The following is an 18647-nucleotide window of genomic DNA, read 5'->3' on the forward strand; positions in this document are numbered from 1 at the left end:
TTTATGTTTGAAGAAATTTTAGAAATAACATTGAAATCAGCATGCTTAAATTAGTTTTATACAAAGCAATCAATGACCACCCATATAGAAATATATCCATTATATAAATATACTAAAATGATTACATTTAATCCTTAAAAATAACTATTAATCTTCCTATTTTTTTGTTTCTTCAATTATTTGTTCTTAAAGTATCCAAGCTTTTTTCTATTTAAGTTTTTCTTATAGATTTTTCTTATAAATCATCTTGCAGAATTGTATTTAATTAAAATTTATTCTATGAAATATATATTGTAAAATTCTTATTATTTATATTAAGTTTGAAATCATTATTGAAATGCTTATGTTAGATACTTTTATTTTAATTTAGGTTCCTGGTATGAAGAAATGATTAATAATAGAAATAAATCAGTAGTTAAAGGAATGGCATGGAATTCTGATGGACAAATGATCTGCATTGTTTATGAAGATGGTTAAAAGTTTTAGCTCTTTTTTTAAGTTATTAGAAAAAATCATTAATTTTGTTAATTTTCCTTCCTAATTAATATAATATACTTAAAATATAAGTACCATAGTTTCTTTTATGTAATTATGTCATTTTTATCAAATAGATGCATGAATTAATGCATATATTGACATAGATTGAATGTATTGTCAAGAAATATGACAGTATCTCAGCTACCATAACAGGAAGACTATTGCATTATTCTTACAGACTGTTTCAAAATACTTCATTTAACATACTAAAGAAATTTCAGAAAAGCTTATTGTTACAGACATAGTCCAAAAGTAAAGTACAATCTTTTATAACAAATTAAATTAATCATTTGAAAGTACACAGTTATTTTTCTACATAGTTGCCATTCATTTCTAAACAATTTTCTCAGTGGGAAATAAAGGTAAAAATTCTCTACTTAATGATTAAAACAAGTCCATGACTGCAAATCTTTAACTTTATCTTCATCTGAGAAATGTAAGCCATCAAGATGTTTCTTAAGATGACCGAAAAGATAAAAATCAAATGGTGCTAAGTCAGATTGTGTGCACCAAGGTCCATTACTTCCATTAATACTGTGTCTAATCTGGACTTAGCACCCTCTTTTTTTCATCTTACCTTTATAACAGGTTGATATTCAACTGAAATAAAACAATTGATTTCAATCAGTGGATGAAATTAGAAAAATACTTATAATTTGTAATAATTAGGTTAAATCAAAAATTGAAAAATGTGTCAAAACAAATGACAGATGTCATGAAAAATCAATTTTGATTGAAGGCTTTGCAATTTTGCGCTACAACATAACTTACAGCTGTATATGCCAATAATTCCCGTTTAAATACTCATTTGCTACTATTATTATGGAACAGAGGTAGTATATTTTTTTAAAATTATATCTTTTTTGTAAGGATTATACTGTATTTAGTCTACTATTTTCTTAAATTTTTTGCCAATAGATAATGGTGCATGTAAAGCCAGCAAATCGAATGTAGATAGAAATTAATTGATTTATAGAAATCCAATTGATATTTTGGGATTGGATGTACAAAATTATCTAAATTAGAAGTATGTGAACATAACTGCCGAGTTTCTTAGCAATTGGTCAAATGGCCTAGAAGTGTATAGCGAACAAACAAACAAACATCCTCATTTATATATACAAATTATTGTTTAAGCAAAATTATTTTTCCCAAATTATGTCATAAATTATCATAATTACCAAACTAGCATAATTAAGACACAGGTACATGAACATTACAGTCTTTAATGCTTTGGAAAGAAAGTAAATACAGTCAAACCTGTTTTTATGCGCTCTTTTTATGTGCGATTTTTTAATGCGAATTTTTAATTTGTGCAGTATAGTTGGCAACTAGTCTCGTGCGATTTGTCATGTCTTACGTTGACTTATTATAGCTAAATAAACTTATTATAGCATAAATGCACTTATTATAGTAATATTATTGCATGAATATGCGAAAAATGAAATAATTTACTTTTTAAGTCAACAAAACACCACCTGGACAAAAATATGTAAAACAGACGATAGACCAGACGATGCAGTCAAGTGCTGACATCTGTTGTCAATAAATTCTATTTCGTACGGTTTTGAGTTATTTTCTATGTGAGACTTTTTTTATGCGGTCCCTGTTGACCGCATAAAAAAAATATTTTTTAATTGTGTTGCGAAAACTATTATTTACAGCCATTCGTGAAGTTTCGTGAGATTTTTTTTAATGCGTTTTTTTTAATGCGGTCCCTATCCCCCGCATAAAAACAGGTTTGACTGTACTATTTTAATTAAAAATCTACTAAAGTGAGGTAGATAGTAAGGACTTATCACACAGTGATAATAAGCACAAACATCCAGGTATCAATGGAGTACATTTAACAAAAACAAAAAGGGGTGTACAGTACATTAAAATCATACCAAGGGCTAAAAACAATTTCTTTATATTAAATACTATATGTTATAGCTTTTTGAATAAAAATATATCTTTATAATTACTGTATTTTCTCACATACAATGTCTGTCAATTTTTGTCAAAAAAAACTATAGATGTGTGAGGTTCTGGACAGGTCCAAACCCACACTAAAATTTATATTAAAATATTTCTTGAAAGAACTTTCAAAATTGCAGAAATCTTGTAAGCTTCTTTTGTGTCAAATAAACAATTATTGTAGCATAGAGTCTGTCTCTGTACCAATTGCATCCATGTGCGACCCTCTCAACCCTCATCAATCCTGATAATTGTGACTCTGTCAACAATCTTACTGATGAAATAGTGTACAATGTGAATACATAAAATGCATTAATAGTAGGCCTACAAATTAAGTAAAAAAAATTTTTTTATTTGCCTAAAATTCTTTTGAATTTTTGTGATAATTTATTACTATTTATATTAAATAACATTATGTAACTAAACTGTTCCTCCATTGTAAGAAATAATTTAAATCAACAAACATTAAATTAAATTATTTGCCTAAAATATAGTTATTTTACATGTTTATGTCAAATAAATTGAGATGATGATTTTCAGCACCAGTTCTCTCTAAAAATTTCTGTTTTTATCTTCAATATAGGAAAATGTCAGAATTGCTGTTACAAACTCATATACTGTAATAGTAAAAATAAAAAATGAGTTCCTCATATATCATATATTTATTTAACAACATATATATAATATGATTAAATGATTGTGTCTTTATTACTATAATATCTTATTGCAATAGTATGTTACAAAAATTTGTGTTTATAATGTTAAAGCTAATTACTGTAATTTTCAGTAATTTTTATTTATCCTAGTAATTATTCTTAAAGAGATTTATTAATATTTCTTAAAAGAATTACTGAGAATTAATGAGACTATTTACAATGCCAAAAATTTAAAACTCCCAAACCATTTTGACATATTCATATGCAAGTGTAACTGATATTTTCTTTAAAATTTTTTAAATGAAAGTTGTTAAACATAATTTATCTTTTAAATTAGGTGCAGTAATTGTTGGCTCAGTTGATGGTAACAGGATTTGGGGAAAAGAATTAAAAGGAACACATCTAAATCATGTTGAGGTACAAAACTTTTTAGTTTTTATTGAAATTTTATATAACTGATCTGTGGTTTTGAAACTGTGACATAGATAATATTTCTTAAATAAATATAACTGAAACATTTACTATTAATCAAAACAACAAATGTTGAAGCTTTCTTAGAAATGCAAGTTTGAAAATGATATGATTACATATTAAATTGATGTTGTCGAATGCAAAATTGATCATGTCTGATGACTTTGAATTAACGTTTTGAATTCAGACAATCGGTTTTTAATTGTTTGCAATAGAAAATTATAATTAAGACATTATAGAATGAGTTGAAATGTGCATGAAACACTTTTATTCAAATAAACAGATGAAAGCTTCAGGAAAATGAACATCCATTTTACTTTCTGTAATAAATGCAATCAATATATCACTATGTATTTTCATATTTCATGCATTCCATATTTTATATCTGTTCAGTGGTTGTAAAAAATGTAATTATACATATTTGAAAACTAAATAAAAATTAATAAATGATAGGAAAGTTGATTGTTAAAATTAATGAGAAGTAATCACAAGGGACAAAATAAACTTTATTAAGTTTTTTATATATATTTCATTAATGATAAATTATAACTTTTATCTGTCAACTATCTTAATTATCTTGGAGGAATAAGATGCAAATGATCCCAATAAAATCACAACTATCTCAATATTTTAAATTTTACAAATAAAATAACAGAAAAATAGTATAATTAAAGTAGTACTGATTTTTAAATAAATTACACCAAAGAAAAAATATTAAAACAAAATTATTGGCATGATGGTTACAGAGAGGCAGCCTCCAATGCATGTGCTTTACATCTTCATACTTGCCAACCTTTAGATTGAAGAATAACCGGAGAAAATGTTGGTAAAAAAACGCTGATTTTTGAATAAAAACTCTGAAAGTGTAAAAAGAGAAAAATTCTGTATATTAACATTGATATTGCACAATGCTTGTATTAAATACATTTAATAAGCAAAATTAAATGTTATCTCTGCATATGATATCAACATAAACACAGTCAAGAGTATGGTAATTGCTTTACACTCTTTAACATCACAATATAAAAAAGGTCAAGTATTTTATAAGACACATCGTAAATCTATACCTAGATTTATGATGTGTTCCTTCTTGATGTGTCATGAGTCTTGATATTGCATGATCAGTGCCTCCTGTATGTGCCTTTCTGCAATGTTTTGCTTTGTTAATAATTTCTTTTGTTACAATGTACTCATGACAGTTGCTATCAATCACTTTATTGACTTTCACTGCAGTTATTAAGGACAATGATTTTTCTGATTGTGATTTTTCTTCTATCTCTGTCCATTTTTATCATACTGAATATCTTTTCCTTTTTTTACACAGCAGTGCAGGGCTTTCCATGCATTGTTGTGTAGGAAAATCTTCATCAGACTTACTATTTTACAAATCTTTATAAAATCCCACATATCTCAGAGAACCATCTGGTTTCTTTTCTTGAGAAAGTTCATATCATACAGTGATGAATTAGATGTTTCTTCATTTTGGGCAGAAAAACTGTAGCACTGCTCAATAATTTGGTTAAACTGTAAAAATAACTCATTTCCTTCAGCTGATGAGTCAGCTGTAATTGATTTAACCGTAATGGCACTAATGTTGCCAGACTTGAAGATGCAACTTATCTGCCATTTAAAATTAACACATTTAAACTAAAATTCTCATACATATATAAAAATATCAATCTTGGTTCTTGGAGATCTTTTTAATGAAAAATGTCAAAAACATTCTGTGGAAAGTTTATCAATCATCTAGAATTTCTCTACCAGTCACTAGATCAGTACTAACAAAACATGAAAATATCTAAATTCAGTTCTATAGGATTTTGGAAAGGTCAGATCAAATAACAGTCCATTCATTTAGACACTCCAACCTAGTTCTTGTCTTACATCCAACTCAAAAACTGGATAATTATGAATAAAACACAAATTAAACCACACTCCAGTTAGAAACATCTTAAATGTTTCTAACTGTTTACTCGATAAACAAATGTTTTCAACAACATTCAGCTATCAACATCACATAATCACCACTGTTGGAAAATAGAACATAACTTCAAATTTTAAAAAAATGGCAAAATGATGTCTGATTGGGCATTGCTGTAATGATGTAGAAAACTGTAAAGGAACCACAAATAAAAATCTCCAGGTCTGATGAAGGGTGTTAGTGTCTTTAAATTAATTGCAACATTTTTAATGTTTTAAGGGTTTGAAGGATGGAAACTCTTTAATTGGATGTAGGAGATGGGCCTCATGTAAGTGTATTGGATCTACAATTATCAAAAACTTTTGTTTATTGAGTATAGCCTAAACGTTTCTATCGGAGTGTGGTTTAATTTGTATTTTATTCTAGTTCTTATCAATCGTCAGTCTCTCTTAAAACTAAATTTGAGCCATTCTCAAGGCTTTTTTGTATTTAAATTTTTTTTACTCATTCCAACTCATTCAAGTCCCTGCAACAACTGAAGATCAAAAACATCTTGTTCTCTCTCTCTCTCTTTCTTAGAATATTCTGAATTGTTGTTTCTGTCCTCGATTCTGATCATTTCCTGTTTCTAGAACTTTTTCCTGCCCTTTATTTCTACTTCACTTGGTTGATTGACATTCTGAACTGTCCCATGGGAAGAGTAAAGCCTGAGGGCCGAAATGTAGAAATAACAGCTTTTTGGAGAAGGGAGAGGAGAGCACAGATGAGAGGGAGATGGCAGAGAGAAAAGGTTGATCCAAACCATAGTGAAAAACCAAGGAGTTTTCTGAAGGCTTTGTCCTACCAGAATCCTAAGGCTTAAGACAATTGTCAATAAAGACAATCTCTGTTATCCCCAGAAAAAAGGTATATGATAACCTCCCCAAAAGGAAGGACAAAATCCCACCAAGAATTAACTAAAAAAGTCATCTCAGAAACAAAAGGATCAACAAGTACAGATACTGCCTTTCCTTTCTCTACTCTTTGTCTATTTAAATTTCCCATTCCACATCTTTAGGCATAAGTTAGTTTTAAAATGTAAATTTTGTAATAAATATTGCACCCCTTTTTTATTATTGTAAACATGAAAATCTCTTTGTTTGTTGTGCAGGTCCACCTACTGGACCCTTTTGTTCCTGGGCAGAGCTGGGCGAATGCCCTAGAATTGATATCTGAATCCCTTATATTGTGCATTGTGTTATCTTGATAAATTTATTGTTATTTCATTTTATACTCTCTTAATATTGCTGTATTATGATCCTAGTGGCAATCGGGCACAATTGCACTTTTCACAGTTATCCTTCTGTAGAACTTAAACTTTATAGCCTATATGTACTTACACCATCCTTTCTTATGTTTACTTCATGTAAATAACATAGTTTAATTCTAAGTTAATCAACTAAATTTATGTGTTTTCATATTTCTACAATTTATATACAAAAAGGACTAACTAGAAGTAGCCTAGTGATGATGATAAAATGAATAATTAACTTGATAAGTTTTCTTAAAACATGCTGCAGACAGTTATCAATAATAATTTTTAACCAACATTACTGAACCTGTTTTAGTAGCAGCTACAATATCAGCTTCATCATTAATTAATATATAAATTACAGAAATTATTTATTTTTAATATTAAATGCAATTATATTTATATTTTTAATGAAAGCCAAAATTAATACTTTTTGTCTGAAGTAAATAAACTTTAGACAATAAAATATTAATTTTAGTTTTCATTAAAAATATAAAATATAATTGTATTTAATTTATGACCTTCTTCATTATTTTAAATTAATTATCCCTTAAGTTATATAAGGTTGGATCACATTATTTAAGATGTGCTTTTAGTTTTACATTACAGAAATTACAGAAATTTTATAATTTAAAATTTACAGTGGTCTCCGGATGGAAAATTACTTCTGTTTGGAATGCAGAATGGAGAAATTCATATTTATGAACAAAGTGGAAATTTTGTAGTTAGTATTGAAAAAGTTTGGGATTTATAATTCTTATTACATTAGCTTGATTTTTATATTACTTTTTTTTTTAAATGTTTAAATCTAGGCCAAATTAAATCTTTTGTGCCTTAGAAATGTCTCATCTAACAGTTTAATTGGAATTCAGTGGTATAATGGCAGAGGTGGCCTTTATGAAGTAGGATGTCCAACTCTTGCAATTGGATACAATAATGGAAAAGTACAGTTAATGAAAGATGAAAATGATGATAGTGAGCAAAATAAATAAAATTTATCTTTTAATTCTACTTCTTATTTTCGTAATTTAGTATAATATTTTTAAGATCCTATTATACTGGACACTGATATCAGTGCAACTTGTCTTCATTGGAATCATGATGGTAGTATATTGGCTATTACTGGAAAACTATATAATTCTGATGCAGATAAGAGAAATGTTGTTAAATTCTACTCACCATATGGAAAGGTACTCCAAATAGTTTTTACTAATAGTCTTGGATTTAATTTCTATAAATATAAATTTTGTTAAAAATTGAGGAACTTTTTTCTTTTATTTTTTTAGTTACTACATACTTTAAGAGTACCTGGAAGAGATATAAGTGCCTGTACATGGGAAGGAAGAGGATTACGAATAGCATTAGCTGTTGATTCTTTTATATTTTTTGCAAATATCCGTCCTGATTATAAAGTAAATAATAAGTTTATACTATAATAATATAATTTTATCTAGAAATTTACATTTTAAAAACTTTATGGTTTTTCTATCACACTTTATTAAATGTCAATATTTTAAACCATCAGTGGTTCATTTTTAGGCTTTTGAATTTGTTACTGTAGATAGAATAATAACTATAAAGATATGACTTTTAACATTTTGATTAAAATTTTATAATTTAACATGTTATAAAAAACAAAAGGCTAAGGCATATGCTTGATTACACAGATAAATATATAATTTTCGAGAAAACTTGATTAGATAGACAATAACTATGGTTTAAAGATTGAATTTCATTTATAAAACAAAAAATATAAGAGAAAATATCAAAAATCTATTATTGTTCTACACCAGGTGATCTAACGTCCTTTGAAATAGCAGCCATTTGTAGTGCCAAGAAAGTAAAATTTTCTTTATTTTTTAATGAAATGATTAACTGTGTTTTTCCCTTTAATTTAGTATGGATTTTATTTTGGTTCTTGCTTATTTATGTATTTATAATATAATGTGTAATACAAAACTATATTCTAAAGCTTTTTATATTAATTAAAAGCACTCCTGTCTACTTTATTTAATTAAGGTGTCATCAGTTACATATATTTGAACAAGCCTTTTTTTGTTGTTAATTATTTTATAATAAGTTAACCAAACCATAAATAAATAAGTGCTAATAAATTTTCACTCAAAACAATTGTAATAGTAACTAGTCATTATTATTAATTAAATTTTGTTGAAGAAGACAGAAATTTTGTTAATATCTTAAAAATAGAATTCATTAATTAACAGAAATCTGTATATATCGTCTTTATATTTTATTTTTATAGTGGTGCTACTTTTCCAATATAGTTGCTTATTCTTATAATAAATCTGACCGATCAGATAATACTGTGGTATTTTGGAATACAAATTCTGATGAGGTTTGTAAAATTATTTATCAGTGTTTAAATTTAATCTTTTAATTAAATATTATATGTTTTTAAAAACTTTTTAATTCTATATAGAAATACATTAAATATGTTAAATGTCTTCTTGGTATTGTTTCTGAAGGAGAATTTTGTGTCCTTGCAACAAAAGCAGATGATGGAAGTGGTCAGGTAAAATCAAGTCGAGACATACAAATTTTTAAGTTAATGTATAAAATATGCATTAGGTTTTATGTATAAATTTATAGTTTCATATAAATTCATGTATTTTTTAGTATGCATTGATTCTATGTAATGCAATTGGAACACCAGTGGATTCACGATACATAGACATTGAACCAACTTTCTTGGCAATGACTAACTCTCATATATTTGCTGCATCAAAAGAAGCATTTTATCAGTGGCATTTTCATACTCCTCAAGGGCAAACCGTGTTTGAACTTACATCACAAAGACTTAAAATAGGACAAGAAAAGTATAGATTTTCATTTTAAATTTGATAAAATAAATGAATTACTTAATAATATATAATTTTATTATTTAGATTGTATCATGTGGATGACATGCCTAGTGGTGCTACTGATGTAATGAAAGATGTTGAACATGTATATAAGGTATAATAAACTGAAATTAATCATTTTTATTGTACTGTACAGCTGATAAAATCAATATCTTATTTAAAACTTGCAAAGATTATTTTTATTACTATTATAACTAATTTGAAGAGATTATTTAATTCAAGGTAGTAAACTCTACACTCCTAATTTCTTATTGGGAAAGAAATATCTCATTATATTTATCATTCATTTTTTGTTATCACTGAAGGAATCACTTTTGAACCAAAAATATCATGATGACAATCTTGAAATGAACTAAAGAATAATCCTTTTAATATTTTAAATTTATAACACCTGATTAAAATATCAGGTGTTATAAATTTAAAATATTAAAGATTCTTTATGATAATAAAGATGTTAAAGACAACAAAAATGCTAAATTAGTTGCTTAAAGTGACATTACTGTGTACAGTACATTAACAATTATTTAGTAATTAATTAATGAATCAATGATTATAACTGTAGCTTGCCAATATGCAAATAAATGAGAATGAGACTAGAAAATCAAGGTGAAGTTTATATTAAATATTTCAGATATTTCAAATTAGATAACAATTTGTGATTAATGTCATAGAAAGAACTAATGGAGACTAGTCTATGGGTAAAGATTAAAGATTTGAATTTTTTTATTGTCGTTTTATTTGATTATTTTAACTATAATAAATTTTTCATTTGGATTATCATATTTCCTCAATTCTGAGATGTGCATTTTCACTCATTTTTGCCATTCAAAGTTGAAATGTGTTTTTAATTAATGGTGGTAATACATCATTTGATCTTACCCAGATTTGATCTTAGGTCCCCAGAATGATAGACTGATGACTTAACTGCTTTGGTCATCATGTCAGCCAGTAGCAAGTATTTAACACATTGCCTACTTTGTGAAGCAGTGACTTGCAGTGCTCATAACTGAATAGGCCACATTGCACGTGTGTCTCACATGTAGTACTTTACTCCAAGCCGAGGTGCACACAATTGCATCACATTATAATAGAAATGCTTCGTGGAACAAAAGTAAGCAGCCTAGTGAACATATTTGTGTTGGCTTGGCTGTAACTGGAATTCTTAGGACCTAATAATGAGAATAAAAATAAATATATATTTTGCATCATTGACTTAGTCATATTCATTTTATTCCGTTGTATTTATATCTTCTTCGGTAAATAATAAATAAAGAAATGTGAGTAGAAACACCACTACCAGAACCAATCTGATTGTGTGCTGCCTTATTAATTTGAGTAATATTTCAGTTAAGTGTTTGAAATGATCTGGGTTCAACAAGACCAACAGTTGAAGATTTGCATATTTTTTTCTCTTTTTGCACAGGAGAGCTGGAAGAATCAGAAGAATCAATACTGCCTTACTAATAACATTCAGCAATGTTTCCAAATGAGCTTGTTCATTTTTACATTCATGCATTTTTCACTTGCTTTTAGTTATGTATTCTATATTTACCAATACAAATGAACAACACAAACTGAACAAATATGTAGTGTACAGTGAAAGCTTTTTCCTAGAATATTCAGGTTCAGAGGTACTGTACATAACTGTTAGGCACATATGCATTACATGGCATCAACTTATCTTATCTAGGCCTAGGTAGCTGCTGCAAAAATGCAATAGCCCACAATCACTGACAAAATATTGTACAAGGAGCTGACCACCCTCTGAAAAATTCCTAGGGTTTCTGATCATCTGGATTTGATCATAGATCCCTGAGTGGTAGGCTGCAACACAAACTACTAAGATATATGACTTTCTATTGAAAATATTATCAACTGAAAGTCATAATAAGCTCATCATCATTTCTATACATATGTTTTATTTTACAGTTACAAATATTGACACCAGAATTAATCTATTTAAGAATATATATTGAGAATATATCACCTGAAATGGACTAGAAAAATATGTATTTTACACAAAATCTTAAGGATTTATTTTTGTATAAAATTTTGTTTTATTAAAATCATTTAACAATTAATATTTTAACCATTTGAAATTAGATATTGACTTTGCTTAATTGATGAAGTTTAATGTTATTTTAAAAGTTTTAAATAAATAATTAAAATTTTTAAAATTAATAAATTAATTAAGTAATCATTTTTATAGCCTACAGATAATCCAATATCATGCATTTGTGCATCAGATAAAATATTAATAATTGTGAGTATTTTAAATATATATATTGAGATTATAGACTTGTTAGATTATTATAATTAATTACTTTTGAAAATTGAAATTAAATAATTTTAAATGAGTTTGTTTGCTAATTTTATTTAAGCCCCTGCACTTACATCATCTGATCTATATGATTCTAAGATAATTGAAAACTTTAATAAATATTAAATTTTAAAATTAATTTTTGTTTTTAGGGCAGAGAAAGTGGAAATTTTCAAAAGTATACCTTACCTCATCTTGCATTAACCCATCGTTATAATTTAGATTGCCATCCAATCAAAATTTCTCTTAACTGTAATTCTAGGTAAATTTAAAATCATTCAAATTATAAATTTAATTTGCTAACAAATTACAATTTAGACTGTTAATGTGTTTAATATATTTTCAGTCGAATGTCTATTATAGACATATCAGGAATCTTATTGTTATATAATTTGAATTCTTCTGAGCCTACATCTGTTGACGATTCTACAGGAGAGCAGTTGAACTTTGAAAGAAAAGATGTATGGGATGTTAAATGGGCAAAGGTTAATATTATATGTTCATGAAATAATTAACTGATTAATTTATTAACTCTCCAACTTGATTTCCTTCATTCAGATTCTCTCCAAGTTGAAGGTTTCATGATCCCCTAACACTGATTTATATTACCTTCAACTTTCCTGATTCAAATTTTAATATTTTTTCTATCCAAAATTATTTTAATTATCAGATTTCTATGAAATTTTCAGACAATTAGTTGTATCTACTGTCTAACACCCATTTGTAGACAACATTCCAGTCCAAAGCCAGAGGACCTCTTGCTTTATCTCAACATGATATACCTGCAAAACTATTTGATTCCATTAGCTACATTGAACATTTTGCTGAAAGGCATTACATAGGCTATTTAGAACAAAGAACTATCAAATATTCTTTATATAATGCAAGAAAAGTAAAAATGCAAATTTATTCAGAATTGGCATTTTTCACTTTATTGTTCTCTAACTCAAATCATCTGAAATTTTTCCTGCCCCTTGGAGCTTTGAGTTAGAGAAGTTTACTGTATATTCATTTGTAGATACATTTCCACATTTAATATCTTATTTGCACATAATTATGTAAACCTGTATACAATGGAATGTTTGAATAGAAAAAATTTACTGTTTTAAGCAAAAATTCAATTATTCTAATTCCAATATAATCCAAATTTTGCATATCAAGGTCCCATTAATTTGGATAATTGGAGTTTTACTACACATATTTGTTATTTGTTAAATATATTTATGAAATTAATTAAAAATTAATGTATTATTTTATATATAAATAATATTTTTAAAGGACAATAGTGAGATGTTTGCCGTGATGGAAAAAACACGAATGTACATTTTTAGAAATCTTGATCCTGAGGTAATTATTTGTTATGTTCAAAATAATTTGTTAAAATTAATAAAGTCAATCTATTTTTGATATAATTTGCATCAAAGTTAATATAGTAAGTTACATATCTAATTTTTAGATTAACTTGACTACAATACTATGTACTATAAATTAATTATTATTATTATTATTATTATTATGTTGCAAATGTCATGCTCAGCTGATACTGGTGCCAAGTGCTATGCCAGACAAAAGTCAAGGCATAGCTACTGAAACAGGTGTAGCATTAAACTGTGTAATTGGTGTATATGTCAACATCTAGAAACTTCTTCACAATACAATATGTGTTCAATATTGCAGCTTTCTGTAGTGCCATGTGTATGCAATTTGAAAAAATTGTAGTCCTATAAATTCCCTGTCATTCATCTGTCCATCTGTCTTTTCTTAATCTCAAGAATGTAGTTAGATAGATGGAAGCTGAGAACAGATATCAGGGCCTCTTTCCATATCTGTTCTCAGCTTCCATCTATCTAACTCTGGTTAACTATACATAAACTTCTGGAGGCCCTCGTTAACTATACATAAACTTCCAGTGAAAACTGGAAGTCACGTTATTTCAATTCAAAAATTTTCCCCTGAAAGGAGTTAGCAATACAGTTGTGCCAGTCATCTATCTAACACTAAAGTATGATGTACAGGGGCAAGACACTACTAATTTGAGGTGGAGAGCATAAATTTTAAATTAAAAAATTATTAGAAATATGATTAAAAATTGCAGCCTGGCATTGTGATGATGCCACAATAAATAATTGCTTATTAATGTTTCTAGAGTTTTGTGTAGCATATGTGTTATGACACAAGTGGAAGAGAGGACTATAGGCACAATAAATATCCTATCCACCCTCCACAGCTGTCTTATTTCTTGAGAGTGGAGTGTATGTGTTGATTTTTTCAGTATGAGCATTTTTCATGTTATGAGTGTTTGGAATGGAGATGTCTATTATATAAGTGATCTTATGGCATTTATCAATGAGAGTGACGAATTCTATTGTGTCTATTGTGATGAATTGTTTTATCTGTGATCGTGATTCTGTCATAGTATATTTTGTGTGTATCATTTTCTAATACTGCCTGTGGAATATATTTGAAGTATGGTACCTGGGTATTTAATAATCTATGTTTGTGTGCAAGCTCTTGGTGTGTAATATTTGCTATTTGATTATGCCTATGTAAATAGTCTGTTTGTGCTAAGAGCTTGCAACCAGAAGTTATGTTGTATTGTTTCTGGCAGAATGTGGAATTTTTATTATTATTAGTGTTATTATTACATATTAAAATTAATAAAGTTATTAACTTTTCTAAGTAAATAATTTAGTAATACAGCAGCAAATTACAATTATTTTGAAATGATATATCAATGATATTGTTATAATAGAATAAAGTAATATGACTAATGTACTGGTAATAATATTTTCTGCATTACTTAAACATCAAGTCAAAATGTTTAGTAGTCTTTATACATTTTGACCCCTTTAATGAGTTAGTTTTTTCAAATGTTTTTATCTTTAAATTGCTGCCATTAGCACATTTAAAGATAAAAAATGGTTGTACAGGAGCTAAAGTGTAAATATTGCAACATTGAAAAATTCATTATTTTTAAACAAGAGCAAGTAGAATACATCTTGTATCAATATATTTTTTCTTTCAACTGGATAAAAATAGTCAATAAGAAAAACACACCTTTAAAAATCCAGGAAAAAAATAAAAACTAATAAACTAATTTACTAATAAACTAATAAACTAATTTACTAATAAAAACGTTTTTAAACGGTTTTACCAATCTTCATCAGTCAAGATGACACAGATTGTGAAAATAGCAGTGGCGTGCCGTGACATTTGATGATAGGGAAGCTGTGTTTCTGTAAGAAGCCGACTTCTAGGGGCAATCAGTTAATTGCACGTCAGTAATGGTCTAGGGTCCATTCGTACATGGGTGGTGGCTGTAGAGACAAAGACAACAAGTATCTGACAAAAACCATTTATTTTAACATAAAATAAACATATACTATATACAAAATAGTTTGTTTTAGGACAATCAGCCGTTCGGACACCCCGAGCGTCGATGTGGTTCTTCGATGGTCGATCGAAGGTGGCGCGGGACAGTGGCGTTGACAAGTCTGTAAGGCACGGGGAGACTTCGTCCATTGGAGTCAGGGACACGGTCTAAGTCTGAAGTGGCACGAGTTACAGGTTGGCATAATAGACAAGAAATTTTTTTTTTTTTTGTTTTTTTTGCGCGTTGACACATGGCGTTTTGGTTATTCGGAACGTTAACCGAGTGCCATGTGTCCTCGATTGTCAGGGATTATATCAATCTCCATTCTTCCTTTCATCCATTTTGATTGGTCGTTCTCTCTCAATCACGCTTCCCGAGTGGTTGGTCCCTCGTTACAAAACGTAACGAAACTCTTACCCGGAGCGGGAGAAAAGTCAAAATTGAAGATGAATTGGATCTTCCACCGATCATAGGACGACTTCCTTTCGCGATTTATGGTTTCTGCCCGGCAGTTTGATATAAACAACGGGTGTTTGACTACAAACGACTTTTACCTATGTTTTTTTAAACTAATAAATTTTTCTCTAAATTAACTGTTTTTTTGCATCTTTCGTGACGGGTCAGACCTGTCTGGTACATGACATTTCCATAAAAGTTTTAAACAAATACAGAAAATGACAAAAATAAACAATTTATGTATTTTAGTTCTAAAATACAAATAATACATACATAATACAAATTGATACGATATAAACAATGATAGAAAAACTTGTTTTTTTAATTTTTTATAAACTAATTCTATTCGGCGATTTTTTCCACAGAGTCGTTAATTACTTTATCATAAAAGTCGCTGGTCGTCAACTCTATTGACGTATTTAAAAGCTCTTTTTCTATCGAAAGCAACACTAGCGACGACAATTTTTCCTCTGAGTGAGTGTTCCTGGCCAATATATGAATTTGCTTTGTGGTCGAAAAACTGCACTCAGCAGACCCACCGGTAGATGGTACTGTAAAAATTAATGATATTAAATGATATAATTCTTTTAGTACGTCTTTGTTCGGATTGACATTAATTATAAAATGTTTTATGTTTAAGAGTTACTTGTCGATATAGGTCAGACACGAATATAAATATTGCGATTCGATACGTAATTTAGATAAACCAAAAAAATTCCCATAAAATTTACTTAATTTAAAGAATTAAAACACGCTTGGAAAAATTGTTAATAATTTTAATATTATGAAAAACATCTAAAAGTGATAAAAATTCTAAAGATTTTATGTCTGAAAATCTGTCTAATATAATTATAATTTTCTTTTAATTATACTGTAATTAAATATAACTTTGCAAAAAAACATACATAAAAATAACATTGAATACTCTACTTTTTAAATCTTAAACAATTTACTTAGTCAGATAGCTCCCTACCCATTGGCTAAGGGATAGAATCGTTGGAAGCGTTACAGGTGTGTAGTTTCCACCAGCTAAACAGGGTGAGGTTGGTGCTCTGTAAAGCACATGCGCCAATGCCCTCTGGCTGCTTTACACCATTCAGTTATTCTCGCCTTGGAAGCTGTCTCGTAAGCGCTTCCATTCCGCCACTGATATTCGAATATACAATAGCAATCTTATCGTTTTTTTCACATGTAGTATAGAAATTTGTAATAAGATACATAATGCAGTTATAATAAAATATTAATTTTAATTAATTCAAAGTACGTTAAAATATGAAAATTTATATTTTAGAAAATACAAGGTAAGGTCATTGGAAGGTGGATGCGGCGCTTCCACCGCTTCCAATGACGGCACGCCACTGGAAAATAGAATGCAAATTTAAAAATAAACGTTAAGCAGAATTCTAAAATAAATATATAGATACATAACTGAAATCGTAGATGTGAATAATAAATAAATAACCATTCGAAAACGTTTTTATTAGTAAAAATTTTTTTGCTGGATTTTTAAAGGTGTGTTTTTCTTATCTTGTATCAATTAATAGCACTTTAGGTAAGTTACTTCATGAACTATTAGTGGAGGCATCAGAGATCTAGGGAGTGCCATCAAGGAACCTTGCCCTGTAGCAAGATAAGAGACATTTTGCTGAACAAATTTGTTGTTTTTTAAACATATTGTAAAGTGTCCCATAGAATATAAGTCTGTGGAACTAACAAAAAATGATGAACGAGTTGGCTTAACAACAATTTAGGGCTTTTAATTCTTCCTTTTTTTTTTTTTTGACAAGTCACAATATATACATAAGATACAAACTATCACACGATTCACAATTCATTGACAACTTACAATGCACAACAATAACAATGTGGAGACACAGATTAAAACCTTTCACAGTGTTGTATACGATAAAGAACCAACTAACATTTTCGGCCTCCACTGAGGCCTTCTTCAGGTTGAGAACTAATGGTCATCCCCACCAGACTGCCAGAATGGTGTTGCCCGTAAAATAAACAACATGTGTGTCGCATTTCACCCCTCCGCCCGGCACCGTTCGAATTCTTCGAACAGGTACCTCCATGCATGTGCAACCAAGTCCCCGTCCTTAAAGTCGCGCATGCGTAGAGGTACCTGTTCGAAGAATTTGAATGGTGCCAGGCGGAGGGGTGAAATGCGACACGCATGTTGTTTATTTTACGGGCAACACCATTCTGGCAGTCTGGTGGGGATGACCATTAGTTCTCAACCTGAAGAAGACCTCGGTGGAGGCCGAAAACGTTAGTTGGTTCTCTATTGTATACAACACTGTGAAAGGTTTTAATCTGTGTCTCTGTGTTATGCACTAGTGTTATTAGAAGAAGTCGTTTATTGAATAACAATGTAAACTAGCATATGATACATGTTCCCTTTTCTTTCCTCCTCTTCCTTCAGGTTCTCCTCAGCACTTAAAAATCAAAAGGCGCAAAACAAAAAGAAAACCACCTACTCACGACTCACACTTTGAATGTATAGAAACAAAGAAATGGAAAACTAATGTGCTTGGACGAAGCTCCCTCCACTCCTCTTTGCCTTGAGTATGTTCTCACTCAATGTTTGAATGTTCCTATTCCGATGGAGACAAGTTGCTATTCAATGGCCTTATCCCAATCCTGGTTGACCATATGCAGCTCCTTTCTTGGTTGATATGCCATCATCTCTTTGAAAATGTCCTTCGACGCTATCTCTCTCGATTTGGCAAAGTTCACATGCAGTATGAACCAAAGAAAGTAAAACAAAGAAAAGTC

At 29.0% G+C, this 18647-nt stretch overlaps 2 protein-coding genes across 2 annotated transcripts in view; one reads left to right on the top strand and one right to left on the bottom strand.

The window, feature by feature from the left end:
* The window catches only part of Oseg4 (intraflagellar transport protein Oseg4), a 47440-nt gene that overhangs the window by 14489 nt on the left and 14304 nt on the right, over positions 1–18647 (top strand). Inside the window, exons 5-18 of the mRNA XM_067280836.1 lie at positions 371–472; positions 3490–3569; positions 7479–7559; positions 7648–7810; positions 7883–8025; positions 8122–8247; positions 9099–9191; positions 9276–9368; positions 9473–9672; positions 9742–9811; positions 11927–11980; positions 12190–12299; positions 12384–12522; positions 13316–13384. Coding sequence (XP_067136937.1) covers positions 371–472; positions 3490–3569; positions 7479–7559; positions 7648–7810; positions 7883–8025; positions 8122–8247; positions 9099–9191; positions 9276–9368; positions 9473–9672; positions 9742–9811; positions 11927–11980; positions 12190–12299; positions 12384–12522; positions 13316–13384 — 1523 coding nt within the window. The remainder of the gene's footprint in view (positions 1–370; positions 473–3489; positions 3570–7478; positions 7560–7647; positions 7811–7882; positions 8026–8121; positions 8248–9098; positions 9192–9275; positions 9369–9472; positions 9673–9741; positions 9812–11926; positions 11981–12189; positions 12300–12383; positions 12523–13315; positions 13385–18647) is intronic.
* mRpL3 (mitochondrial ribosomal protein L3) overlaps positions 1–18647 on the bottom strand; it is a 110897-nt gene that overhangs the window by 9670 nt on the left and 82580 nt on the right. The gene's annotated exons all lie outside the window — the stretch shown is intronic.

The sequence above is a fragment of the Centruroides vittatus genome, unplaced genomic scaffold (assembly GCF_030686945.1).
Source record: "Centruroides vittatus isolate TY-2023 unplaced genomic scaffold, ASM3068694v2 contig_898, whole genome shotgun sequence".
Classification (NCBI taxonomy): Eukaryota; Metazoa; Arthropoda; class Arachnida; order Scorpiones; family Buthidae; genus Centruroides; species Centruroides vittatus.